Source organism: Gavia stellata, chromosome 2 (assembly GCF_030936135.1).
Source record: "Gavia stellata isolate bGavSte3 chromosome 2, bGavSte3.hap2, whole genome shotgun sequence".
NCBI classification, from domain to species: domain Eukaryota; kingdom Metazoa; phylum Chordata; class Aves; order Gaviiformes; family Gaviidae; genus Gavia; species Gavia stellata.
The window spans coordinates 77,495,426-77,520,162 of record NC_082595.1 but is presented as its reverse complement, the minus strand read 5'-3'; the positions used below and the strand labels follow the sequence as shown (position 1 = coordinate 77,520,162).

Sequence of the window (24,737 nt, the reverse complement as noted above, 5' to 3'; positions counted from 1 at the left end):
CTGTTCTTGAATCTTGTCCATACTCAATCAAGTATGAGGGTGTCCGCTGTAAGCAAAGCATTGCAGGTTGGAAAAAGGCTGGAAGAATCTTGTCCTGACAGGCTGGCACCAGTCTGTAGGCTGGCTCCTCCTACACTGAATAATAGGAATAAACATCATAAACTAAAGTCTGTATAGTGAATCCTGATAGCTTGCTAAATTTGTGTACAAAATTTGTTTAATTTTTTTTTCCCCTTACAGGAAATACTGGATAGATCCTGCAATGGAGGATGGGAAGCCTGTTTGGGCTCCACACCCAACTGATGGATTTCAGATGGGGATGATTGTGGACATTGGCACTGACAACTTAACTATTGAACCTTTGAATCAGAAAGGCAAGGTAAGTGTCTCACAAACAAACGAATGGAGAAAAACCTTACAAAAACTGTTTTACCTCTAGGCCAAACCTTTGCCAATATCTACAATTACACGCAGCCTGAAGGAGTGGAAAATCAGTTTTCTGTTCTAAGTTTTGCTAAGGATCTTTGTTTAGCTCTAGCTTGCATTGCAAATGAAACATCCTACTGATAAGGAGTGCATGCTTTTTGTCAGTTGTCTGCATGTGCCTTGCGTATATGCTCATGAAAGAGAGGAGGATTGAACCTCTGTAGCCATTTGATTCAGTACTGTATACTTTATTTTTCAAAATTAGAGGCTGGTTAAGAGTCTACTGTTGACATTAGCTTCTCTTTTCCCTTATATGCATAGAGAGTGTCCTACAGGGGTGTCCTAGACTCTGACTTAGATTAGACACCTTACTGTTAGACTGACAAAGATTGAGAGATGAACCCTCTTACCTCAAATACCTTGAGAAGTAACACAATATCAAATAAAGCTCCTCTAGAATTACTACATCAAATTAAAGGCAAAATAGATGTAACTTTTAAAATGAAGTCCTAATTCATCCTATTTAGTGTGTTCCAACTGCGTCATTTATCATGACATCTTTCAGATTCAGTATGTCATAATTAAATGTCAGTTTTTACAGGAAGCGCCTTGTATCTGTCAGTTATCTTAATTCCGATGGTCAGCATCCTGGTTTTTACTAGCTGGAATAAGATCAGACAGTGTTTTAAGAGTTGTGATTTTGGTCTTTGTGAATAGGTGATATGTGCCCTTTCTAACAATTTTGTCCTTTCTGTATCTTCAGGTATGGAAAAGACCAAATGTTTTTTGTAACTTCTTTTTTCACATCAACAGTAGTAGAGAATGCCTTGTCACAGGTCAAAAGGTTATGCAGCAGTCCTTCCTTTTGGGGAAATGTTTATAGGCTTTCTTTTTTCTACATCTTCCAGAGGAAGTTGATTTTGCTTTCCTTAGAAATACAAAGCAAGTGTAACATCTGATTTTTATGTGTGAGAGATAAAAGTCTGTAGGTTTAGTAGTAGTAGTAGTAGTATGCATTCTTCAGTTTGGGGAAGAGCAAAATTATTCAGACAAGAATATTAAATATTCCAAAGCTATGGCTAAGTAGTCTTTAACTGACTTAAATGATTTTGACCCCCACCACTATTTCTGTTTATATCCCCAAATGGTTCTGATGTGATAAAGAGCAAAAGTCTGTATATTGAAACAAAAACAGGCAATAAGGACATTCCTGAGTTGCTGTTTATTTCTGACATATACTCCTTTCAGGGAGCATACATAATTTTTTTTTTCTGTGAAAACAAAAAATGACCTTAAAATACAAATATTTTGTTTCATGGTTCACAACGAGCAATCTCTTTTGTCTAGAAAGTCTGTTATTCTGCTGTTGGCTGTTTTCTTGAATTAAGCAGATCAGTTAAGCGCCTAATGTTCACTCATTTAAGGGAACAAACACTTCACAGTTTAAATACCGTAGAGATTATGGTCCTATATTTCTAATTATCAAACTTCCTTATATTAATAGCCATGAAGTAAAACACTTTCTTGATTACCTTCTCAGTCTTTTCAAGGTGTCATTGATTTTTTTTTTACAGTGAAATTTTTCTTATTGCTTTTTGTCTTTTTAAGAAGACTCTGTTCTTGTGTGTTTATACCATTAATTTGAAGTAGTCAGCATTAATACCCATTATTATCAACTCTATTTACTTAAAATGATAGTTCAAAAGTGCTCTTCAGTAAGAAAGAGTGATCCAGCAGCTCCAGAGTTGCCCATGATAATTACAGGGAGGAGAGGAGTAACCTGATCTTGTAAACATATCTGGGCAGCGTAACGTATTATTATTTTTTAATCTGGGTCATTAACATGTCATATGCATTCTCTGTAGGCGCTGGAAGCTTACCAGAGATCACAGGCTGAAAAGAAAATGTGTATGCATATGTTTGATTATTGACTTTTATACCACCTCCATGGCTATTTAAAATATGTTGTTAATAACTGCGATAAATGCTGCAAGGCAGCAGTTTCAGGATGTCTTAAAATCTTCCTTCCGTTCCCCACCTGTAGTTAGCTCTGGTGTTGCAGAGTGGCACACTCTCAGCTCTGCCTGCCAAGCTGTGCGTGACACAGCAAATGAGGTCAGAGAACGGATCCACCTTAAAAATGAAGAAATGGAAAGTTTTCAGGTCAGCAGCAAGCAGTGGCAGGAGGATGGAGGACCTGAGGCCAGTGTGGCCATAGATTGCTTTGTGTTTTGAAACCAAGTTACCCAGTCCAGACTGGGTGAAGGTAGCTGGCCAACACACCGATTTACTTATAAACCAGCAATAGCAGTTTCGGGATCTGCAGCCCATATGGAGTTAACAACAGCATTGACATTTCTGTGTGGAGGCTGGGTGTCTGAAGAGAGGTGGGGATCTGAGTCACCCAGCCTGCACTGCACAAAAAAGAGTAACCCAAGCTGCGGGAGTGTGTTATTGGAACAGAGGATACATGTGTTACACGATGGGAGCTGCTCCCTGAAAACTAGATCATCGGCTTGCAAGACTGATAAATGCCATGACTGAAAGAACACAGAGAAACCGGAGAGGAGTTTGCTAATGAGCGTGGTCCCACCTAGGGCTGGAGCGCTGCCCTGAGGATGGGCTCGGAAGTGGACCAGGGAGCCGGGGCTGGCAGCCCTTGCCTGTGTCCCACCAGCAGTCGCACACCGGTACAAGGAAGCAGGCGGGTAGAAAGGCAGCCAGTTGTTAAACTCAACTAGTACTGCGTTTACATTTCTAATTGGAGCGTACTTTTCTGAACTTACTGGGAATCCTAACCTCAGATCCTGTTGCATGTATCTTACTTTATTGTGTTGCTTGATGCTGTAGCAGGGAGAAGGCAGATGATGGTGAAATTGCCAAATGGGGAATTTACTCTTTTCCTGGAGGTAGCAAATCTGAGTAAAGCTATTAGTAAGAGATGTCTTGGAGGGACGTGCACCCTGAGATGTCATCCAAGGACCCTTGTGGCAATGAGGAGTGGGGGGCAGGCGTTTCCTAGAGCATCAGCACTAGTGAGTTTCTGTCAGTTGTGGGGGGGTGCGGGGTGCTGCAGGCACCCACTGACACCCCTCCTGTCGTCAACTGAGAGGCACCTTATGGCTCTGTGCCGGTTTTGAAGGGTCGTGAAGGGCTTTATGGAGCACCTGCTCTGGTATGCTGTGAATAACCAGAAAGGTATTTTCCTGGGTTAAGTATAAATGAATAAATGTACTTTGAAAGTAAGGATCAGAATGTCCAAAGTTCAGTGTTTCAAGTTAAGAGGTGTTTTTTTTTTAGCAGTGAGCGCAGCTTGCTTGTGCGACTGAGACATGTTCTTGTCTGTCTTACACACCGCTTGTACTGCTTTAGGTTGGTTTGTGAAATACAGCTGAAAGTAGGGATGTCTCCTGTCTGTATCTGAAATGTAAAAGGAAGGCATGGTTACATGTATTGGATAACATGGTAGAAAGAAGATCCTGCTTGAATGGAAAGATATCTTTTTTCACTCATCTAGTCTCTGGGAGAATAGTTAAGATTGCCATTGGGTTTCAAGGATTGCTTCATTACAAAGAGGAAAACAACCCACCCTACAAAAGACCCTAAATCCTGTGTTTTGCCTCCTGAGACCACTTCAGCATCTCATAAGATTAATATCCTCTCCATTTTCTTAGAACATGTTTGTCCTAAGCTGTGCCTTAATGCAAAAGTCTTCCACCAAATGCTTGAAGTGATTTCTTCTTACAATAAATGCTTTTTAAAAAAATGAATAATGGGACAACATAATAAAGAATTTCTTTGGGTAATTTTTTTATTGATAGACCTGGGATACCTTGCCCATTTTCCTATTTAATATATCAGATTTTAATAGTAATTGGCAATACTCAGAGCTCTGCACATCTAGCTAACGTACTTACCTACATAACAAGTAATCACCTTACATAAAGCAGTAGTCCAACTGTGACATAAAGGAGTGAAACTCTTTGTTGACATAGTTGAAAATAGGCTTCATGTACTCGTCAAAAGAAGTCCAGCAGAAAAACATCAGCTTTCAGATAAGTCTTCCTCATACTGCTTATTTGTTTTATCACTTCTGAAATATTCTAGAAATTAATTCACAATTCACATTGAGTGAAAAAATGAAGGAGGACATAATACAACATGAATTCTCATTTTTTTTTCGTTGAAATTTATCTTGGATCAGAAGACCGAGTGGTGAGGACATTGAAAAAGCTCTTCCTTCCTTTTCTGGGATAGATCTGGTATGGCTCGCTTTAGATCCATGAAATGGTGAAGTATCAGAGATTTGTGAAGAGTCTTACAGAATAGATGGGTATCATGTTCATTCTCTCCTGTGGGGAAAAAAAAAAATCTGTCTTTGTTTGTGGTTAAACTTGAGTTACACATCAGCAGACAAGAACAAGAAGTGAAGTTAGATTTTCGTGAAGCCAGTCATGCTCTTTTTAAACTTTTCCATGGTTTCATGCACAGTGAACTGATTATGTGGGAAACTGTTGTGTTCAAATATATCTTTACCCAACAAGATACAACTTTATAGTTGACAAACTTGCAGAGAAAATTATTAGGATAATATGTTCTAATGGCAATATTGTGAGAGGGAGGAAAGGGGGGCAGATCTCTGCCCTGCTAAAACTCTGAATAGCAGCTGGCAACTTGCTGAGGTAGGTAAAGACGTTCAGGTCCTCCATGGCTCCACCAAGCTCTGATAAAGGGTATTTTGGAGGAAGTTGGTCTGATGGACGTTCAGATGTTCCAACATCATCGAGCAGTTCCGTTTCCCTTAGGAAAGCTTCTTGTGCATGTTTTTCTGCATTAGATCCTGATAAGGGGATGACAAAATGTAATTTATTATGACTACAAATTGCATACTTTATAACTTTGTAGGGAAGGGATATCATAGACCTACTGTTTTCTGACTGTCAGCAATTAGTTCTGCTCCTAGACATTTTTAACCCTTCCCACTTCAAAGGGAGTTGGAATTTGTGGCTGTTCGTGATGATGTAAGCTACAGGAGCTCACATACTGTGTCTGTTGTACTGAAGCAACGATGAAGCAAGTTGCTGTATTTCTCCTGAACTTCCGTGTGAGATGTTTCTCATGGGACTATCTTGCTGAGTACAACGTTAAACAAGAAAACATGTTTGTTTATTAAGGTCATTCTTTTAGATCCAGTTGGTGGCCTTTTCAAATATTAGATTAGACTTCTTGTCTTGATTTCCATGGGGAAGAGGAGACTGTGTCTGCAGCAGCATAGCAGCTATCGTGTTTAATTGATACAGCAGGGTTTTTGTTCATTTATAGGTTGCTCAAACAAGCTATTACTACATCAAACAAAAAAGTACAATTAAAAGCTTACCTCTTACAATAGGTATTTTTGTGCAGATGCTGTAATGTGTGTGTGCTAGGATGTTTTTCCTTCCTTTTTACAACAATATAAATTATGATTTCTGGAGAATAAAGAAGAAACAAAGTTGCTTTTGTTATGAATTTTTCCAGTTGGACATGAACACTTGATAAATGGCTGTTTTGTATAACTGGAATACAAGGGTTGAAGGAAGGTCTTGTTTTACTTTAGTATTGATTTATTGAAGAAAAAAAAGCAACAAGCAACAACCAAAGCTACAGTATTTAGGGATACAGAAGATACTATGTATTGAACATTCATATTTTAAGTAGGAATGTTTTAAAACAGCATATGATAATGACAGCAAAGTCCTTTGATTGAACTAATAATTTGATTTTTATTCTTTGTGCTTCTTTGCAAAACTGAGGAACTATTGTGTCCTTTACAATGCTCTTCCCTTTGCAGTACTTTTTTTTTCTTAATCCTTATTTTTATATTACACAATATTACATGCAATTTTGGAAATGAGCATCAAATATTACTGCAGTTAAAATATATCTTACAGTGACTGCATTTTTATAATGTAGCATAATAATGTAAATGCAGCAGCTCCTATCTGCATCTAGTAACTCGGTAAAATTTCCAATGCTGAAGTATAAAGCTGGCAACTTCATTTTTAACCATGCACAATTACAGTGTACTCACTTGTATCATCACATCAGACATCTTTGAACTATATTTCTGTTTTTATGGAATTCTGACAATGTTAATATTTTTCATCTAACAGACTTTCCAGGCTGCTATCAATCAAGTGTTTCCTGCGGAAGAGGACAGCAAAAAGGATGTAGAAGATAACTGTAAGTTATGAATTTAAAAATAAATTATGCATTTGGAAAAAAATCCATATAGAAGAGAATATTGTTTCCTTACAAGCTTCCTGTTTCTCCCTTGTCATCTTTGTTTTGCTTCTTTGCTTTGAATTTATGCATGACCTCTACTAGTCCTTTAAATGTCTTAAAGTAAGCCCATTTTAAACATAATTAATTTTTTTTTTTAGTTTCCAGTTGAACACTTTAGAGGAACTCACAGTTACATTATTCCCACATACAACTGTTAGACTTCAGATATATATCAGATGTCACGTAACTACGTCAGGATCAACTACATTCAGCGTTATGGGGGTTAACTGTATCTTTTTATAGTGCAGCAAAATAATTAGTTGCTTTATCAGCAGCTGTATTGCACAGCTTTTCCCTGCACGTAACCCATTTCTCAGGTAGCATTCCCGTGGAAGTACAGGTAATTGAAAATAAATTTTAAGATAACCTTCCCAAAACTGGAGACAGGAATCTGGATCTATCAGGGCCACTGAAAAAGGAAATAGGTTGTAGTGAATTAGATACAGGAGTGCTGCTGGAGAAGGAGTTTTGAGGTGAACTTGTGTAATAAACTTCAGTGTTGATCTGCAGGGCTTTTATTTTTAAAAATATTTTATAGTTAGATGTGTGGAAGCAAATACAGTATTCAAATCTGAGGAGAGAGTACCAAGAAAGGTAAGCAAGCGCTAGCATCAGCTTTCAGAGAACTGTTAAACATTTTGCTGCTGTTGCTCTGTGTGAGCAAATCATAGAGACTCTCCTGTCTTGAAAACCTGATGAAGGCAGGCAGTTCTTTTAAACGTTTCCTGTGGTGTTTACTTGTTGGTGAAAATACTGGTAACTTTGAAAATGGTGGGCAAAAATATCTTCTATTGTTCTTCATTTAAAATAGAGGCTAGGACTTTGAAAGTTGTTTAGGTGATTTAACCACAATTCCTGTTTTGGAATAGGGGTTAGTATTTATATCTCGTGACAGGAAATATAACTGTTACAGCTGCTCTGTAAGGAACAAGAAGAGGAGACCTGAGGCTTATGATCTGACTTAGACGGTACAGTGTCGTTACAGGTGGAACCAAGCTGGCAGCCTTGTTTCCAGTTGCTTATATTTTTGCAAACGTTACATGGGTTGAAACTTTTCAAAGCTGGTATCTGTAGTCTCTGCATATGATGACTGTTAGGGAAATGCATTTAATCTGTGCATCTGTTGCAGTGATTTTATTGAGATGTCCTGGAACCTCAGTGTCCTAGTGTCAGGGAACTGAAATTTGGAATGAAATTATGGACAAAATTTGAGATTTCAGCAAAACACTATTCAATTAAGTTAAAACAGTCTTTCTATCAGAGAAAATGTCTTCTTTGGCTTACTGAGTAAAATATAAGACTTAAAAATGCTTTGCCCAGCAATTCTTTCTGTATCAAACATTATTTTGAGACTTTTCTAATGTATTCTCACCTTTTGTTCGCTAGTTGAGGTTTATCTTCAGGATGTGTGAAACCCAAGTTCATGTTCCTTCTCTGTCAGAGAGCATTTGTGCTGAGCACATTGATCATTAAGAAGAAACTTTAAAATACTGGGTGCTTTCAGTCTGTCCTTATAATACTGTTCTGAAAAATCCTGAAAAACCAGTTAATAATACACTTACCATTCCAACCTATGCTTTAGTGTTTAACTCCCTTCTAGGAAGTAATTTGCTGAAGTATTGCTTTTTTGCAGTCTTAGTTTTCCGTATCCCAAACGCACTAGCTGCAAGAGACACCTTTTTTGAGAATCTAGCCCTTTCTTACATGTGAATTTTCAGTAAATATTGCAAACAGTTCAGAGACAAAGCATTTACTTTACTTCTGTTTTTTGCGATTCACACTGTTCTTCTCTCTGCCCTCCTCCCCCGCCCCCCCCCAAGTTTTGGGGGGTTGTCACCATACGTGGAATTTGTATATTTTTATGGGCAAGAAAAAGATTTATTTTTTTATTTCTGAGGTGAAACAATTTTTAAAAAATGCAGGTGGCAGGGTATCAGATAAGAATCTTGAAAAAATTGTTCTACAGATGCAGGGCCTTGCAATTACATGATAAAATTATTTTCCATACAAACCCTGCTTCATTGTGTGCACAGGAGAGCCAGTGTGACTAAATTTGACGCTGATATTTCCTAGTTTTTAGTGCCTGACTTCACTTCTGTGAACTTTGTGTGTGTGTATAAGTAAATATCTGGACTATTAAACGCACATACATACACTGGTTATATTTAGGCATGAGCCATATGAATATTCAGCATTCTCTCTCTGGTGACTTCCTTTGCCTCTGGATATGGATGCCTCTTTTAAGGGATTTATTCTAAAGAAGATGCATTTTGAAGTTGCTGACATAAGCCTGAGTTTGCATATCTTGAGTGAAGGCGCGATATTCCCTCAGGGAGCAAGCTCCCATTATGCACCGAGTCTGCAGGTATTACTGCTTTAACAAGGACTTGCAAAGAAAGTACTGGGGAAGCACTGAAACCTGGGGTCCTTTTGTTGTTTAGATAATTGTCAAGTTTTTATTAGGATGCTTAACTGATGACTGTTCCCCTTAAAACCTACTGCAAACCCTGAGAGGGTCTTATGAAGATACAGTCAAGGGAAAGGATCGTTTAGTGTATGTAGACAATTACTGTATAGTATTTTCTCAACTCAAAATTGAGAATCCAAATGACTTAAAAAAATTAGCAAATTTCAAAAGGTAACACCCTGCCCCCCGTCCCCCCCAAGGCATACACAAGGGGAGAAGGAGATTTTGACTTTCAGTAGAGCAAGCAGGAGTTTCTGTTTCTGGCCCATTTCCTTGTAACGTGTCTTTCTCTTGGGATGACCTTGTTAAAAGTGAAGGCGAAAAGAGATCTGTGGAGGCAGGTCTGCAATTTGTGGTCCCAGCGCTATTGTCTCGGCCCCACGGGGTGAGCACGTGGGTAGGTCCCTTATACATGGGGAGGGGAGGAGAAGTCCTGCTGTGCAGCACTGGGTGCCTGCGCTCAGTTGCCGCACGTACCAGCGACCGCACGCTTAGTGTGTGGTGTAGGTCTGCTGGGGTGGCAGGGAAAGGCTGTGGTGATCGGGGCCAGCCTGCTGCTTCGTGAAGGTGTCATGCACAGGCCTGATTTCAAGGCTGTTGTGATCTAAAGGGAGGTTCTGCCTAGCGTAAAGCTAAAGCGTGCCTTGTGTGCCTCCGCCAACACAGGGGTGTACATGCAAGGGATTTTGCAGAGGAAGATGGTTTCTTCTAAACAACCCAGAAGTTGCAAGGTCCTCTGAGATGCGTGAACTCCAGCCACATGAGGCAAAGCTGTATTTAATCATGTAAGGGAAGGAAGGGCTGTTATTCAGTAGAGCTACGCAAGCCGGAGGGAGGCTGCAAATGTCTGCTGAGCCTGTCTTTGCTTCAGGCCAGGCTGGTGCAGGTGGTAGGAGGCAGAGCCATTCCTCCGTCCACCACAGAAGGAGGGATATAAGATTGAAAACAAAACCACAGATGTTCTTGAGAAGCTCTTACTGTCCTTTGCCAGTATCTTTTGGTTCAGCAGGAGGAGCCTGGAAGGAGCATTTTACTGAGCTTCAGGCATCCTTGCAGGGCGAGGTGGCTGAGCAGGTTGACTTCACGTCATAAGAGCTGGCAGCCTTCCTTGCACGCTTGTGTAAATAAGCTGGAATAGATTTTCCTTTGCTGGAGCCCTCGAGAAAGGGCATCGGTCCCACTTGGTCCAACTTGAGAAACACCTTTTTTTGGTCATTGTCGACAGGTGATGCCTATGTGGCCCTTGTGTGAGGCGGGGGTAGCAGTTACCATTACAGGTGCAATGCTTACTCCATCGACAGCAGTGTACAACTTTTCAAGTGGTGCTAATATTGTAATACAGTATGGTAGTCAGTCAGTTGTAACAAGACAAAATTGTGTTGTACGCTTGAATTTTAAGCAGTGAGAAAAAGAGGATTGAGCATATTTGAAAACGGAGGCTATGTAATGAGTAGTGCCCTCAGCTGGTTTAGGGATAATGTTTTTAATATTGTTAAAATGGGAACTGGTAATTACCTCTGTAATTAAGGCTGCTAACACTTTCTAGTGCCTTATAGCTGAAAACAAGGACCAGCTTTGCCAGAATGTGAACCCGTATGGTCTGAAGCTTTCTGTGGGTGCCCGCTTGCTCACTTGAGCCACTGCCTTCTAACATTTCAACAGAGTTGGTTCAGTTATTTTTATATTAATGAGCTAAGAAATAAAATACGTAGGTTTTGTTGTGTTAACATTCCCCCTCCCCCCTGCCCAACAGTTTCTCTGAGGAGGCCTAGTAGCAGCAAAATTCAGAATTGAAACGTGAAAGGTTGCGTCGGTGCCTGGTGTTGCAATGATGCCCGCTGCCGCCTTTAGGACAGTATTTCCCAATTGAATCGGTGAATATAAACATCTCGGAAATCACCAGGAGACAACAGTTATTCTAACAGTCCATTAGATGGTATTATCCTGTGGACACTGTGGCAGAGATTGGAGAGGGGAGCTGGAAGGAAGGAAACAGTTGGTGTTGGGGGTTTTGATAGGCACCGGTTTCTGCGCTTACAGGACGGCATGGAGGGATACACACCATATTCATCTGAAAGGCCAATAAAAGGGAGCCTGCATTGAGCAGGGCCTGTGTCAAGACTCCTCCAGTCTGATTCCTTGTTCAGCAATTTTCTGTAACTGCCGTTGTACAGTAAAGAGCAGGTCTACTGTTTTTAAAACAGACATTGAATCAGCAGTTCTGCCTCAAGACAGTATAAAGAAATGATAGGATTAAAATATAACCAAAGGCAGGGGAAGTAAAATTTTCTGTAATCCTAAGATTTAGTTGTTTGGCTGTACACAAAGCTAGTCCTGAGCTCTTAATGACATATGATTGTCTTTTACTTTCAGGTTCCCTTATGTATTTAAATGAGGCCACTCTCCTTCACAATATCAAAGTTCGGTACAGTAAGGACAGAATTTACGTAAGTATTATGTGTCATGACAACCAGTCTAATGATAGATGTCCTTTCAAAAATCAACAAAACAAGTGTTTCCAATTCTGTTTTTTCCTATAACAGAAACTAAACAGAAATGGTAACCTTGGAAGGTTAGGAGATTTTAGGCTTTTTTTTTTTTTTTTTTTTTTTACGTTATACCTTGTTTGAGATCTGAATCACGTTAACGTTAGCTGATTTTTACCAGGCAGAGCAATAGATTTTTCTCTGCAAGACTGTTCATGTGCAATCATAGCACAGCGTTGTATCACAAAGGTCTGTTCTTGCAGGTAACTTACTTTGCTAGCAGAGTAGCTGTTAACAAAGATGGTTTTCTTTCTTCATTATTTTTGAACGAAGTAAGCAGGTGCCGTCTTTGACACCTCCTAGCTCAGATGTCCATCTTAATCTTTTATATTGCTATCAAATTGCCTAATTGTACTTAATGAATTCTGACTAAATTACATTTTGTCCTTGCCATCTGCCCGGACACTGACAGCTGTGAAATAGAAGAAAGATAAGAATTTTCTTCCCTGTTTTTTCTCTAATAGAAAGCTGGATAGTGATAATACAAAACAGTTCTACATATTTTCTAAGTTTCTGTTAAAATAATCAACTTTTGTGTTAGCATACTGTTCTAAAATGAATAGAATTGGAGTTAAACCCTTTTGTACATATATATAAAAAGAAAGTATAGTTGTTTTCCTTTGTTGCAGTTAATTTTACATAGCTATAAATTCCTTATGGCTCAAGATCAAGCATCAGCTTTAAAATAAATAAATAAAAATGGCCATTTGAACACTGTTCTGGAAAAATAATTAAAAAACCAAAAAAAACTCCCAAGGAAGTAAAATTCTAAAACTGAACTGGTTATGAGGTAGGATAGTATTTAGCTTCATAAAGCCTTTCTTTATTTTAAACAAATACTACTAGTATGTTGTCCTGAGCAGGTGTATTTTTGGGGGGTAGGGGGGGAGAAAGATTTCATTTATATTTTAACTGCCTTTCCCTTGTAACTTTAAGATACGGTTTAAATCAACAATTTTTTTTGCTTTTTGTTTAGTGCTGTTTAACAGTATTTGTCTTGTTATTAAAAGGAAAACTAATGTTAGTACTTGCAGCTCTTGAAGAACTCTGTGCATATGTTTTGCTTCAGTGAAATAAGTGCTGAAAATAGAAACATCTAAGAAAATTCATATATTGTGTGTGATCCAGCCTTCTATCAACGTGTCACGATACTGTCCAAATTTTAGTTGTCTAGGGATATGCTCAGTAACAATAAACCAAATAAGTTATTCAAGCTGAAGGTTTGTCTGATTTTTCTTCAGAACTTTTCCTGCAAATCTGCTTTTTTCTGTGATTGTTCTTCCTTGTATGTAATCTGGCCATTATAACCACGGTATGAAAGTTTTTTTCAGAAACGTTAAAAAAAACCTTATCCTCAGTCTCCCTTATTCTATGGAAAGGTAAAAAGCAGTCTTGGTTTGAGATTCTTCTCAAATTCCTTCTGTGTGAGAGAACGTTTGCATTCTGTATTTCTCACTGTGGAAGCAGCCATAGCTAATTTCTCTTGGCTGAATGCTTTTATTGCTTGGCTTGAGCGCGTTCCCAGGCAGGATCCTGTCAGTACGTCCTGCTGAGTTGCTTCCATTAGATATTGAAAAATTATCCCCCTCACTGGAGGAGAGTGCATTATGCTAGCCACAAGCTTAGTTTATTCACTTCTGAGGAGGAGGTTGTGGTGTCTTATCCTTGACCCAGTAACTTGGACAATAGGAAATAATTTAAAATGAGATTGGGAGAAAGGTCAAATTCAGGACGTACTCCACAGCTCGGTGGTTAGGAAATTCTCCCAAGAAGAGCTTTTTCATAGAAGTCCTCAGAAGATAACTCTGAAAATATATCCCTTCTTGTTTGTGCATTAGATGGAGAGAATTGTAAATGTGATTGTTATACTTAGGCTGTAGTCTTCAATAGTAATAGAAGACTGCTGTTAACCACTTGATTGGATACTAGCTAATAGTTTGCTGTTAATTGTTTTCTTCACAGACCTATGTAGCCAACATTCTTATTGCAGTGAATCCGTATTTTGATATACCTAAGTTTTATTCTTCAGACACTATTAAAAAGTATCAGGGTAGATCACTTGGAACATTGCCACCACATGTTTTTGCAATTGGTACGTATTGAGCCTGTATTTGTCTTTTACAAAACAAGCATTAAGTACTTTGCAGTTATCTATAAATTGCCATCTGTAACAGTAATTAAGTTACTTTAAAGTATTTCAGAATAAAACCACTGATTGCTAAAATTGCAAATCTTCTCATCCTTGATATGCAGTTTGAAGAACTTGGAAATTAGCAAGCCTGGCAACCCTGTTATGATTATCCTGCACCTCCAGTGTTTTATGTCTAAGGAGTTTAAATATAATTTACAACCATTAAAGAAAAAAAGAAATTCAGATTTTACAAGCAAAGAATGACATAATTATGATCGGCACTGTCTTTCAGTGTAGTGATTTCTTTTGTCTTTTATTATGTTGCCAGAGCACATGCACTGTTTCTTTTTATATGTTTGTGTTATAGGCAGAAAGCGCATTTAAGTGTTATTAATGGGATAAATCTGATTTCAGTCACTTTTTTTAAGAAAAAAATATTTGGAAACTACAAATCAACATTTGACTTGTTAAAAGGCTTTTCACCATGTTGCATTTTGTTTTGCAATCAAAAGTATAAATATTTGGGTTTTAGTACCTGTTGAATAACAAGAAACCCATGTTTTTCCAAGCTTCCTTGTCTTAGATGTTATTTGTTACAAAGTAAAACTGAAAGTTTCCCTTTAAAAAACATATTAAAGTAAGATTGGTTACTATTTTGTAATTACATGTAATTCAAGAGAGTTATAGGTGGTTGTTTTTGTTTTCTTTTGTCCTGGATATAGTTGAGTAGGTCTTTGTTTTCAAAGATTTACAGATCTTAGATGTCAGTGTTTGAGGGTGAGCAACGATAATATAATTTAAAGGGAAACAGACTTTAGTAAGTTGTAATGCAGTCGGTTGTAAAGATTTACTTTTTTATTCCTGAAAATGTTACATTTTAATTTTTGTATTGTAGCTTAACTTTATGCTTGCAACTCTCCTGAATATTAATTTTTTGTCATGTTTAATGTATTTTTCTTTTTAAGCCGATAAAGCATTCCGTGACATGAAGGTGCTCAAGATGAGTCAGTCCATCATAGTCTCTGGAGAATCGGGAGCTGGCAAGACAGAAAACACTAAATTTGTTTTGAGGTTTGTGCTTTTGAACCAGTTATTTAGTGAATCTCTTGTGTTGATGCATTTGGTGGACATACAGACAAAGCAAATTGTAAAGTAATCGGTAGGTTTAAGCCATAGTTCAGTAAGATACTTCTATGTACACTCTAATACAAGAAATTCATAGGGTTAAACTTAAATGCTGACATGATAACATAAGGAAACGGCTATATAGTCACAGAAACCTTAACTCGGTTGTAGTTGACATCATGTAGTAGTTATGGTTTATGATGCAGTCATTTTAGTATTGCACATCTGGTATTGTGGGAGATAAAAACGTAACTAGGCATTTTAACTGTATCTTGCAAGACGCTGTTGGTTTTGCCATAAATGTGCATTAATGTGTTTTCCCTGTCTTTGCTTCTTTAGTTTGCTTAAGCATCCAGAGTGTTTAACTCTTGATTTTGAGATCACTGCAGAGATTCTGTAATATACTTTACCCTAATTTACTGAATAAGATTGAATAATGGGATTTATTTATTTATTGATGTTCATGTATGATCGATACTACATCAAGCATATGAAACTACATGGAGGCCATATTGCTGATGTAAGAGGAAGCAAGGCTGATATATATGGTTTTAATGTTTTTGACCGTATTTTCATTATACTTTAACTGCTTCATATCACTCTGGAACACTGTAACTGGAAAGCACTACTCCATTAAATTCACCTATATCATAGGAGGCCTGATTATCCAGGGAAGCATGGTGCAGGCAGTGTGAATACACTCCCTTCCGCCCCCTTGTCCTTGTTTCCCAGTATAAATCTTTAATTCCCTTTTCCCTGACATCATGTATTCTCTAGTATGTGTGTGCAGTAGCGGTATTATATTGCACATCCCATGAAGAATCGTCACGGCTGTCTATCTGTATTTCATATTGCTCTTCTCTGCCCCTGTGCAACCTTTAACAGGTAACTGTAAGAATTACTGCAAGGTGCTGGTAATTATTTTTATAGGGAACATCCTAACTTCGATCCTGCTAAGAGTAAAAAAAAGATGGCAGGCACTGGGAGAACATCTCCTGAGGAATGCTCTCAAAGGAGGTTATTCTTCCGCTTCTCAGAAAAGGAAGTTCTAATTACACAGTAGGCAAATATCGCTGCTGCCGCTGCTTCTCCCCACCACCTGCCCCTACAGAGTCCATGTACATAACATCATTGAGTTTTAAAAGCAGGAAGATTTTTCCCTTGTGTGGTCAGAAAGAAAAAGGTACTAATACAGCTCTGACAGTGCTCCTAAATTTTTTTTGGAAGGCCCCATTTTCGAGAACTGTTTTTAACTTGTCCCAGATTTACTTGTGAATTTCCAGAAAGCATGCCCTGTGTGCAGGGGAAAAAAAAAAAAAAAAGCTGCAACCTTGGAGCAAGTACGTTGTGGCTTTATTTTCAATTTCTTTCTTCAGTTGCTAAATTGAATCTTACCTTAATTATACACCTGCAATTTCCTCTCTCACCGTCTTCATGTGGGATTTTTATTAACACTAATAGTTATGAATGCAGAAACTATGTATGGAAACAGTCTTTAATTCAGGAAATACATGTGAAACCTATGTGTTTACTAAGATTATTAATAAAAAAAGGTTGCACAGTAATAGTTTTATTATATTTGTATAAAAGTGTAAATTCCTTATGCACGTCTAAAAGAAATTTCTAACATGTCTTGAAGTAGTGAAAAAAAAAATCTGAAGTCTGCAAGAATATTTTTGTTTTAACAAAAAAGAAAAGTAAAACTGCTTTTATTTTCAAAGATAGACATATTTGGAATTTATAATCAATATGCTTTCCTTTTAGTAAATGGTTAGTAAATATGGTGCACAGCCATGCTAAACCCTGTTGAATTGAGGTAACCTGACACGTGAAAGATACCAATATTTTTATCTTACTTTACAGGTATTTGACAGAATCCTATGGTACTGGCCAAGATATTGATGATAGAATTGTAGAAGGTATTGAATTTTCATTTTGTTCCAATATTTTAAGTTTTTTTTTCAAATTTGAAATGTCAATCAACAGTAACTAAATGAAAGCTAGGATGGAAATACTGTCAGACTTCCTAGGGCATAATTTACTGGTAGTTTCAGAATTTAGGATCAAGGTAAAATATATATTTTTTTTAAATTGTGGTTCACTTTATTTTTATTTAATATAGTGTCATACAGTCCTTGATCTAGAAAATGTTTAAGTGTGTGTTTGAGTTGAACTTCACACACACGTGTACCCAAGATTGGATTTTATGCCGTATGAAATCTGCAAGAACAAGATCATGTTCTCATTACTATCGGTTAGTACCAGGAAAGAGTAATTCCTCCTCCTCCTCACCATAAAATTCTCAAAGACAGATAAAGTAGGGAAGTTCTTTAAAATTATGGTTCTGGGTCATTTTTCTGTTAGGTCTTTTTTTGTCAGAAGGCACATAATTCAGATTAACACTTTCATTGTGTCTACAATAGACTCTCAAACAAGGTCAGAAGAGACTGTGGTGATCATCCAGTTGAGGCTCTTTAATGTTGCATGCACTTCCTAATTGAACAGAAAATAGCTTTTTGAGAAAATGGAAATATCTCAAAAACAAAAAACCCTCAGCCAATCAAATAATGTCTTATATGTCAGTTTTAATCTTCTATAGCATATAGTAGATCTATTTCGGAATTTCATTACTCTCTGTATTTCTCTTAAACCAAAAATGTTTACCTTTTCTTTTGCTTTAAATTTTTCTGTTTTCAAATTTGAGCCACTGGATTATTCAGGAGAAGTACTGCAGCCTTTAATCTCTTGATGCTGTAGGTTTGCTTAAACCAATTCCTTAGTGAAATCCGCTGTGCGCTAAAGGAACTCAGAAAGTGGCCGAGAGTTGGATAATGCCTGATGCAGTATGCCATAAAATTAATTGGTACTTGTAGGTATTCTTAGAAAAGTTTGGTTTTTTTAATCTAAACCAGCATCTGATGCATGAATTTTGAAGTTTTTTAGGCACAATTTTAATGAGCATGCTTACAGCATACGTGTTACTAGAGGAACCTTTAACCTGTCTGAAAGACTTCTTGCAATTTGTTTTTATTCATAATCTTTTCTTCAAAACTGTTAATATTACGTAAAATAAATGAATAGTTATTAAAGATTTGTTAAGAATTCAGTTTTGAAAGTCAGATTTGCATTTTCATAAGATTTAAGTATTAAAAAAATGAAAACCTAGCCAAAACAAAAAAGTTAATGCTCATGTTGTCCTACTAAATGATGCATTATCATCCATAATTTATCCAACCATTGTAGTTATTCCTTCATTCTTTAATTTTAGTAGGAGCAGATTTGTAGATGGTTGTCAGTGGAGTTTTAAATCTGAGTTTCTGCTCACTTAGAGTCCAATGCATATTTTTTAGCTAAAAGCCTTAAAAAAATCTTGCAGATATTTTCAATGGTTTATTGTTAATGTGATTCAATAAATCAGTTTTCTTTGATCTTCAGAGCTAGTAAAATGCAGTCTTTCAGAGGCCTTGTGTTTTGTAACTACTAAGCATTTTCAAACTGCTTAAACTGTGCATAATTTTTTTTAATAAAAATATATATATGCGCATGCATTAGATTGCTGCCATTCTTTCTGTGTGGGCTTTAAGGTGCTTGAAAACTGCAGCCAGTAAAAAATAAAATCACTCAATCACTTAATTGACCTAATTTGAAAGGACATTTTAAAGTTGTTTTTGAAATCAACACAATCTTTTAATATGGTTTTTTATTCCCTAATCAATCTAACATGTTGCATGCATGACATTTAAGTGACATTTTTCTCTGTGGGGTAAGTGGGTCGTTTAGATTTTATGAATAACAGCTCACTGGGAAGTGTCAAATTGTGCGTTGTCGCGTATAGTTTATGTATCAGTTATTTACCTACTTGCTGTAGAAGAACATCACTGAATAATTTTCGCTGTTTGTCTCTGAATTTCTTACAGTATTGATTCAAATACTTTGCAGAGTTACATAATATTTAAGTACTTAATTTTAAGTTCCACCAAAGTATATCCTGTACAATTTGCAAAATTGATTATTCCTAATAGGTAATATTTTTCCTTTAATTTTCAAACCTTATTCCCAATAAATTCACTGAATAATTAGTATGTATGTGTTCTCTCCTTCTTTTTGGTAGTTTATTGATCAAATTTTAACACTTTAAAAATTTTAATTTTGGTTTTTTTAAACAGCAAATCCCCTATTAGAAGCCTTTGGAAATGCAAAGACTGTTCGCAACAACAACAGCAGTCGTTTTGGGAAATTTGTAGAAATTCACTTCAATGAAAAGGTACTGGAATTTTGTTACAGATAACCACTGATGTTTTTTTGCCATAAAATGGAAATGCTAGACTGTAAGTAGGCTAAATAGACTTACTAATATTGCAGCAAATAGCTACTGTCCTACTTTACAGATTTAATTTGTATTCTATCACCACGAAAGGAAAACCAAAGCCACACAGTACTGTGTCACTACTGGAAAATGGTGGGTCAAGTCAGTAGGAAAATTGCTTCCATCCACAAAAGAATAAAAATTGTTCCCTTCATTGCAAAAAGGCATATCTAAAGAATGACTTACTTGCTGTTACGTATTTGTGCATTCCTTTAATGCACAAATAAGTGTGAGTTGCATATTAGCTAGAAACAGATATAAATATATTTTAATGCTTTAATACTTTAAACGAATTATTGATGTTTTTTATGTATTTGTATGGAATTTTGGTACCTCACATTGTGTATGTGACAGAAGTAATGGAATTGTTTTTTGTCAGAAGTACTATTCACTGTGTAGCTTATGAAAAATTTTCTTTGGGTGTAGTTTTGCTTGGATAGCATATGTATACACACATTCCACAATTAAGGATGACTGTATGGCTGTCCAGCATATCCAAGGTGAAGACTTTTGTCAACGATCCCTGTAGAGATGATGTATGCCTCCTTATCTTCCTGGTTGAGGACATAAAGAAACAAATTCTTGCAGTCCCTTTCTGCAGAATTTAAGCTCATCATCTGGTCTTGACCTTGTGGTCTTTACCGAAGTTTTCATCACTTGGTTTTGTAACTGAACTTCAGATCTTTAGTTAATAGTTTAGATAGTAAGTAACTAAATTCCTTTAAGGGTAAGAGAGATTTTATCTGTTGGTCCAGTTCATGTTAATGGACTTATGGAAAGGACCCATATTTCTACTTGGAATGATGCATTCATGACCTGTCAACTTATCTGTCGACACTTACATGGTGTTTCAGATTAATTGTTTCAGCTGAAGCAAATAGCACTGAGAGTATCTTCAGAAACTGCTTAAAAGCCTGTTTCAGCTTTCCAGTGCAAGATCAGCCTGTTTACTTGAGCCCCTTTTTTTTACAAGACTTCATACTTCACAAGACTTCACTTTGTGGTGACCTTATTAGGTCTGGTTTCTCAAAGGAATATAAGTACAGACTAGGGCCTCCTGAACAAGTGAATGACTGCATAACCACAGTCAAATTTGTCAGTCAATAAGTCCTTCTTAGTTGCTGTAATAGCCATAAGCTCAGGAATTTCCTTGCTATTAAGATTTGTCTAGGCACAGGGAATTTTATCATCAGCCAGATAACAAATGGCTTTCAAAAGCTGTGTCAGACTTCCATCTCAGAAAAGAAGTGCAAGTCTTGGAAATAAAATGTTTGCTCATAATTAATCTGCCTAAGATGTTGTCCAAATATGTATTCTTTAATTTTAACCCTTCCTTCTCCTTTGCAAGAGTCTCAGTGAAATGCTACTAGAGAAGGTTGTAATAGCACAGTAATGGCACTTAACTGCCATCCACTGAAAGTGTAAGGGTGTCTGTAGCAATGCTCTTTGCAGGAACTACTGGAATTCTGCCACGGATTTCTGCTTGTTGGGGTGAAGCAGACCCTTCTTTTAAGAGGAATGTATGTATATGCAATACATGAGCAGGGGGGAGAAGTTATGGTAAAGGCAACAGTTTCTTTCCTAAGCTTAATATGTATTAGGTATAAATATATTTTAATCACCTTTGGAGCAGTGTCCGTTGAGCGAGCCATGATCAGACAAATGTAAATTGAAAATTTCTGAATCTCAAATAATTCCAAAAATATTCAGATAATCAGAAAAATATTTCTTCCTCCTAGAACTCGGTGGTTGGTGGATTTGTATCACATTACCTGCTGGAGAAATCTAGGATCTGTGTGCAAGGCAAAGAAGAGAGGAATTACCATATCTTTTACAGGCTTTGTGCTGGTGCTCCAGAAGACATTAGGGAAAAACTGTATCTCAGCTCTCCTGACAACTTCAGGGTGAGTATCTGAGTCAGTGTTTGTAAAGCTTCTCATAGTGCCATACATGGATTTTTCAGATAGATCTTATTAAAATCTATCTTTATTATCTTTGTCTCTTTCCTGTTAAAAAAATCAGAAGGTTTTTTTTGTTAAATCTATTTGATCCTGAAATAAAGCTGCCTGCCATTTTTCCTTATTGGAAGATCTCCTGTACTTTTTCTTTATGTCTTAAAATTGAAGAATCTTTGCTTTTTCAAAAAATGTACTGTTGCATACCCAATTGCTAGTAATGTTGTTATGGTCTCTTCTAGAGGTGTAAAGCGTGAATTTCTTGATGATGATCTAACTGTTCTGTGGGTAACCCATCTTTTAAGTCCTGAAAATTGCATTTATTTCTTCCTATGCCAGCCATGTGTTTAGGAAGATGTAGGCATTGTCCCACGGTTCTCTCTTAAATTATTCTTTCCTCACACTTCCCATCAAGCGTCAGACCACAGTTATCAGGTTGTTGTGCTTCTCTGTTCCAGTCCATGGGCTTTCACATTACTTGTCTTTTCTACTCTGTTGCACCTTGTTCCTCCCACACTATACTCTACACTCTAGACTGTCATTTGTACTGCTCCAGTTTCAAGCCTCTCCCATTCCTCTCATCATACTCCTTTGTCATTCTTGGTCACTCCAGGTTACATGGTAAGACTCACCAGTCCCTTTCAGTTGAAAGCTTACCCTTTTATCTCCAATTGACCCAAAGCCCATGCTCAGCTCTTCCTGCCAAGATTACTTCTATTCATTAAGCATGATCCTCCCTCTTATGTTTTTCTTCACCTAAGTTATTCTTTTCTGAGGACTACTTACTTTTTCTGAGTTTTGGCTATCTTTCCATAACCAGTTACTGGTCCGGTCAGTCAAGTAATGCAGAAGCCAATAAAACACAAATAAAATCAGTGCTGAATGTAATATTCCTAACTATACCTAAATGAAATTGAACTTAAAATAAAAACTGGAGAAATAAGACTTGAATCACTGTGCATACTTATTTAAAAATGTTAGGTTAGTGTTCAGTGGCAGGGAAAAAGCAGAGTAGAATTTTAGGAGTTGTTAGAAAAGGGAGAATGAAATAGTGAGTTATGCTGCAACGTATGTTCATATTTGTAAATAGCATACACAGTTTTGTCATCCCAATTCAGAAAGGAACAGTAGAATCCTTGGGTGAAGCAGAGGTCATGGTTGAAGACAAGCTCTTGGATAGTGTGGGCCTTTTAATTCAATCCAATGGGCCTGTTGTTATGACTTCTGAATTGTTTACTGCCTTCCCTTCTGCTCCCTATGCTTTATTTTAGGGGTTTTGTCCTTTTCTCAGATTATGTGGTTTCTCCTGCTTAACTCTGATTCTGTTTTATGTTTCTAGTAGGAAACCCACAAACAGGCTGGCTTTCTGTCCTACCATTAAGTTCTTGCATCCTTTTCCTCCCATTTTTCCACTGAATGGTTTTACTAGTACAGTTCAAATTTTAACTTTTTCCTCCAGGTTTCCTTCTTTCTCCTCCCTTTCTCTATGTTCAGATTTCACTGAATTGTTTTCAGAAATGGTCAACAAATAACGTGACATTTCCTTTTGCTTTCTTTTCCTTTCTTGTCAGTCAAAATTTTTTCTCTATTTTGTTTCCTGTTTGCCTGAGTGACTCCAACTCCATTTCATAGAATTATACCATGGTTTGGGTTGGAAGGGACCTTAAAGATGACCTAGTTTCAACCCCCTTCTCATGGGCAGGGACACCTTCCACTAGACCAGGTTGCTCAAAGCCCCATCCAGCCTGGTCTTGAACACTTCCAGGGAGGGGGCATCTGCAGCTTCTCTGGGCAACCTGTTCCAGTGCCTCACCACCCTCATGGTGAAGAATTTCTTCCCAATGTCTAATGTAAATCTACCCTCTTTCAGTTTAAAGCCATTACCCCTTTTCCTATCGCTACATGCCCTTGTAAACAGTCCCTCTCCAGCTTTCTTGTAGGCCCCCTTCAGGTACTGGAAGGCTGCTGTAAGGTCTCCCCTTATTTTTAAATTCTCTTTTAATTTCTCAGTGTGTTACATCTTGATTATTGCAGTAATTTTTTTCTTGAGAAAAATTTTCTTGAGAAAAAAATGAACTCTTATCCAACCAGTGCAGCATTACTGATACAGCTGTGTCTCATTTTTTTTCCTGATTGTCCCTTCTCTTTTTCTCTTCAAAGCAAGCTTCTGCTCTCCCTTTCAGGGTCTTTTTAAGCCTATTTACATCTTATACTGTCATCACCAATTTTACTAATAAGGTGAAGACTCTTGCCTTCAATCACTCATTCCTGCTATTTAATTATGTATAAATATATCAGTAGTTTTGTTTTTTTTCACTTTTGACAATCACACTTGAACTGTAAATATCTACAAATATCACCATGTGCTTTGTTGACTTGCACCGAAAAGAAAAATATTGGCAAATCAAATCCTTCTGGTAAATACTGGTCAGTTGTTTGCTTGTGTTCTGTCATTTGTCTCTATCTCTCCACTGTCTCTTGGCTTACGCCTGGTTTGGAATCTCATAGAAGCAGAATTCTGTGCATTTCTAAAATAGATAGACCAAACCCCTGCTGTGGGTTTGGAAGGGTTTTGTAACACAACTGTGGAGAGCATGTGCAATTACAGGGACATAAATTAATTGACTGTCATCTTTTTAGACTTCCTTGATCTTAAACAGGTTGAGGAGCACTGCTAACAAGGAATTACATGACTGCGTTGATTGTTTTCTTTGTTGGTGTGCCTTCCTACTTGGTTTTCTAAATAAAACTTGGACTGTGCTTATCTGTTTCTTTCCCCAAGATCTTTTATACTCGGCTTCATCAGAATTCAGCAGCGAACTAGAAGCCTTAAAAAGATACAAAGCTCCTACTGGTTTTGTGTAAAGCAATGGTTGCATAGGTGACACCTAAATTAGTGCACTTATGGGGAATGCAGGTGTACACAGGTGACCGAACAAGTTGCTGCTGCCTCTTGGCCTGGCCAAATCAGTCTCTGTATACTGATGAGCCAGGAAGCAGGCACAAAGCTGCATTTCCCTATCATGCACATCATACATTTGTACTGTGTTATCTAGATGATCTTGCTCCCTAAATGCCGTGGCAGTATTTTAGGACAAGATTCCTTCCTTCCTCAAAGGCATTCCTAGGGGCCTTTATAGACCTTATATTATTTCTTTAAATACTTAGTTTGTATCTTCTTATAGTTCATCTGTTTGAACTCAATTGCGCAATGGAAACTTGATCTGATGCTTATTAAGAAGGAACTGCTTCTGTTCTCTAGAAGGAAAGCTTTTCTTTCGAAACATCTAACAAACACAATACTTGAAAAAAACCCACCGCCATTTATTTTCATATAATACAGAGCTAGTTTTCAAAATTTACTTCTTTACTGTTCAGTTATTCTATGCAATGTTCC

General features: G+C 37.3%; 1 protein-coding gene across 6 annotated transcripts in view; it reads left to right on the top strand.

Annotated features, from left to right (window-relative positions):
* The first annotated feature begins 247 nt into the window (after positions 1–247).
* Positions 248–24,737, top strand: part of MYO6 (myosin VI) — an 82,504-nt gene continuing 58,014 nt past the window's right edge. For 4 of the 6 annotated variants that reach the window (XM_059829607.1, XM_059829599.1, XM_059829591.1 and 1 more), the window contains exons 1-8: positions 263–379; positions 6,579–6,648; positions 11,591–11,664; positions 13,726–13,855; positions 14,860–14,965; positions 16,883–16,938; positions 19,186–19,283; positions 21,125–21,289. In XM_059829607.1, coding sequence (XP_059685590.1) covers positions 263–379; positions 6,579–6,648; positions 11,591–11,664; positions 13,726–13,855; positions 14,860–14,965; positions 16,883–16,938; positions 19,186–19,283; positions 21,125–21,289 — 816 coding nt within the window. Of the gene's footprint in view, positions 380–6,578; positions 6,649–11,590; positions 11,665–13,725; positions 13,856–14,859; positions 14,966–16,882; positions 16,939–19,185; positions 19,284–21,124; positions 21,290–24,737 lie in introns of all 6 variants that reach the window. The other 2 variants (XM_059829577.1, XM_059829617.1) reach the window with 2 other exon arrangements.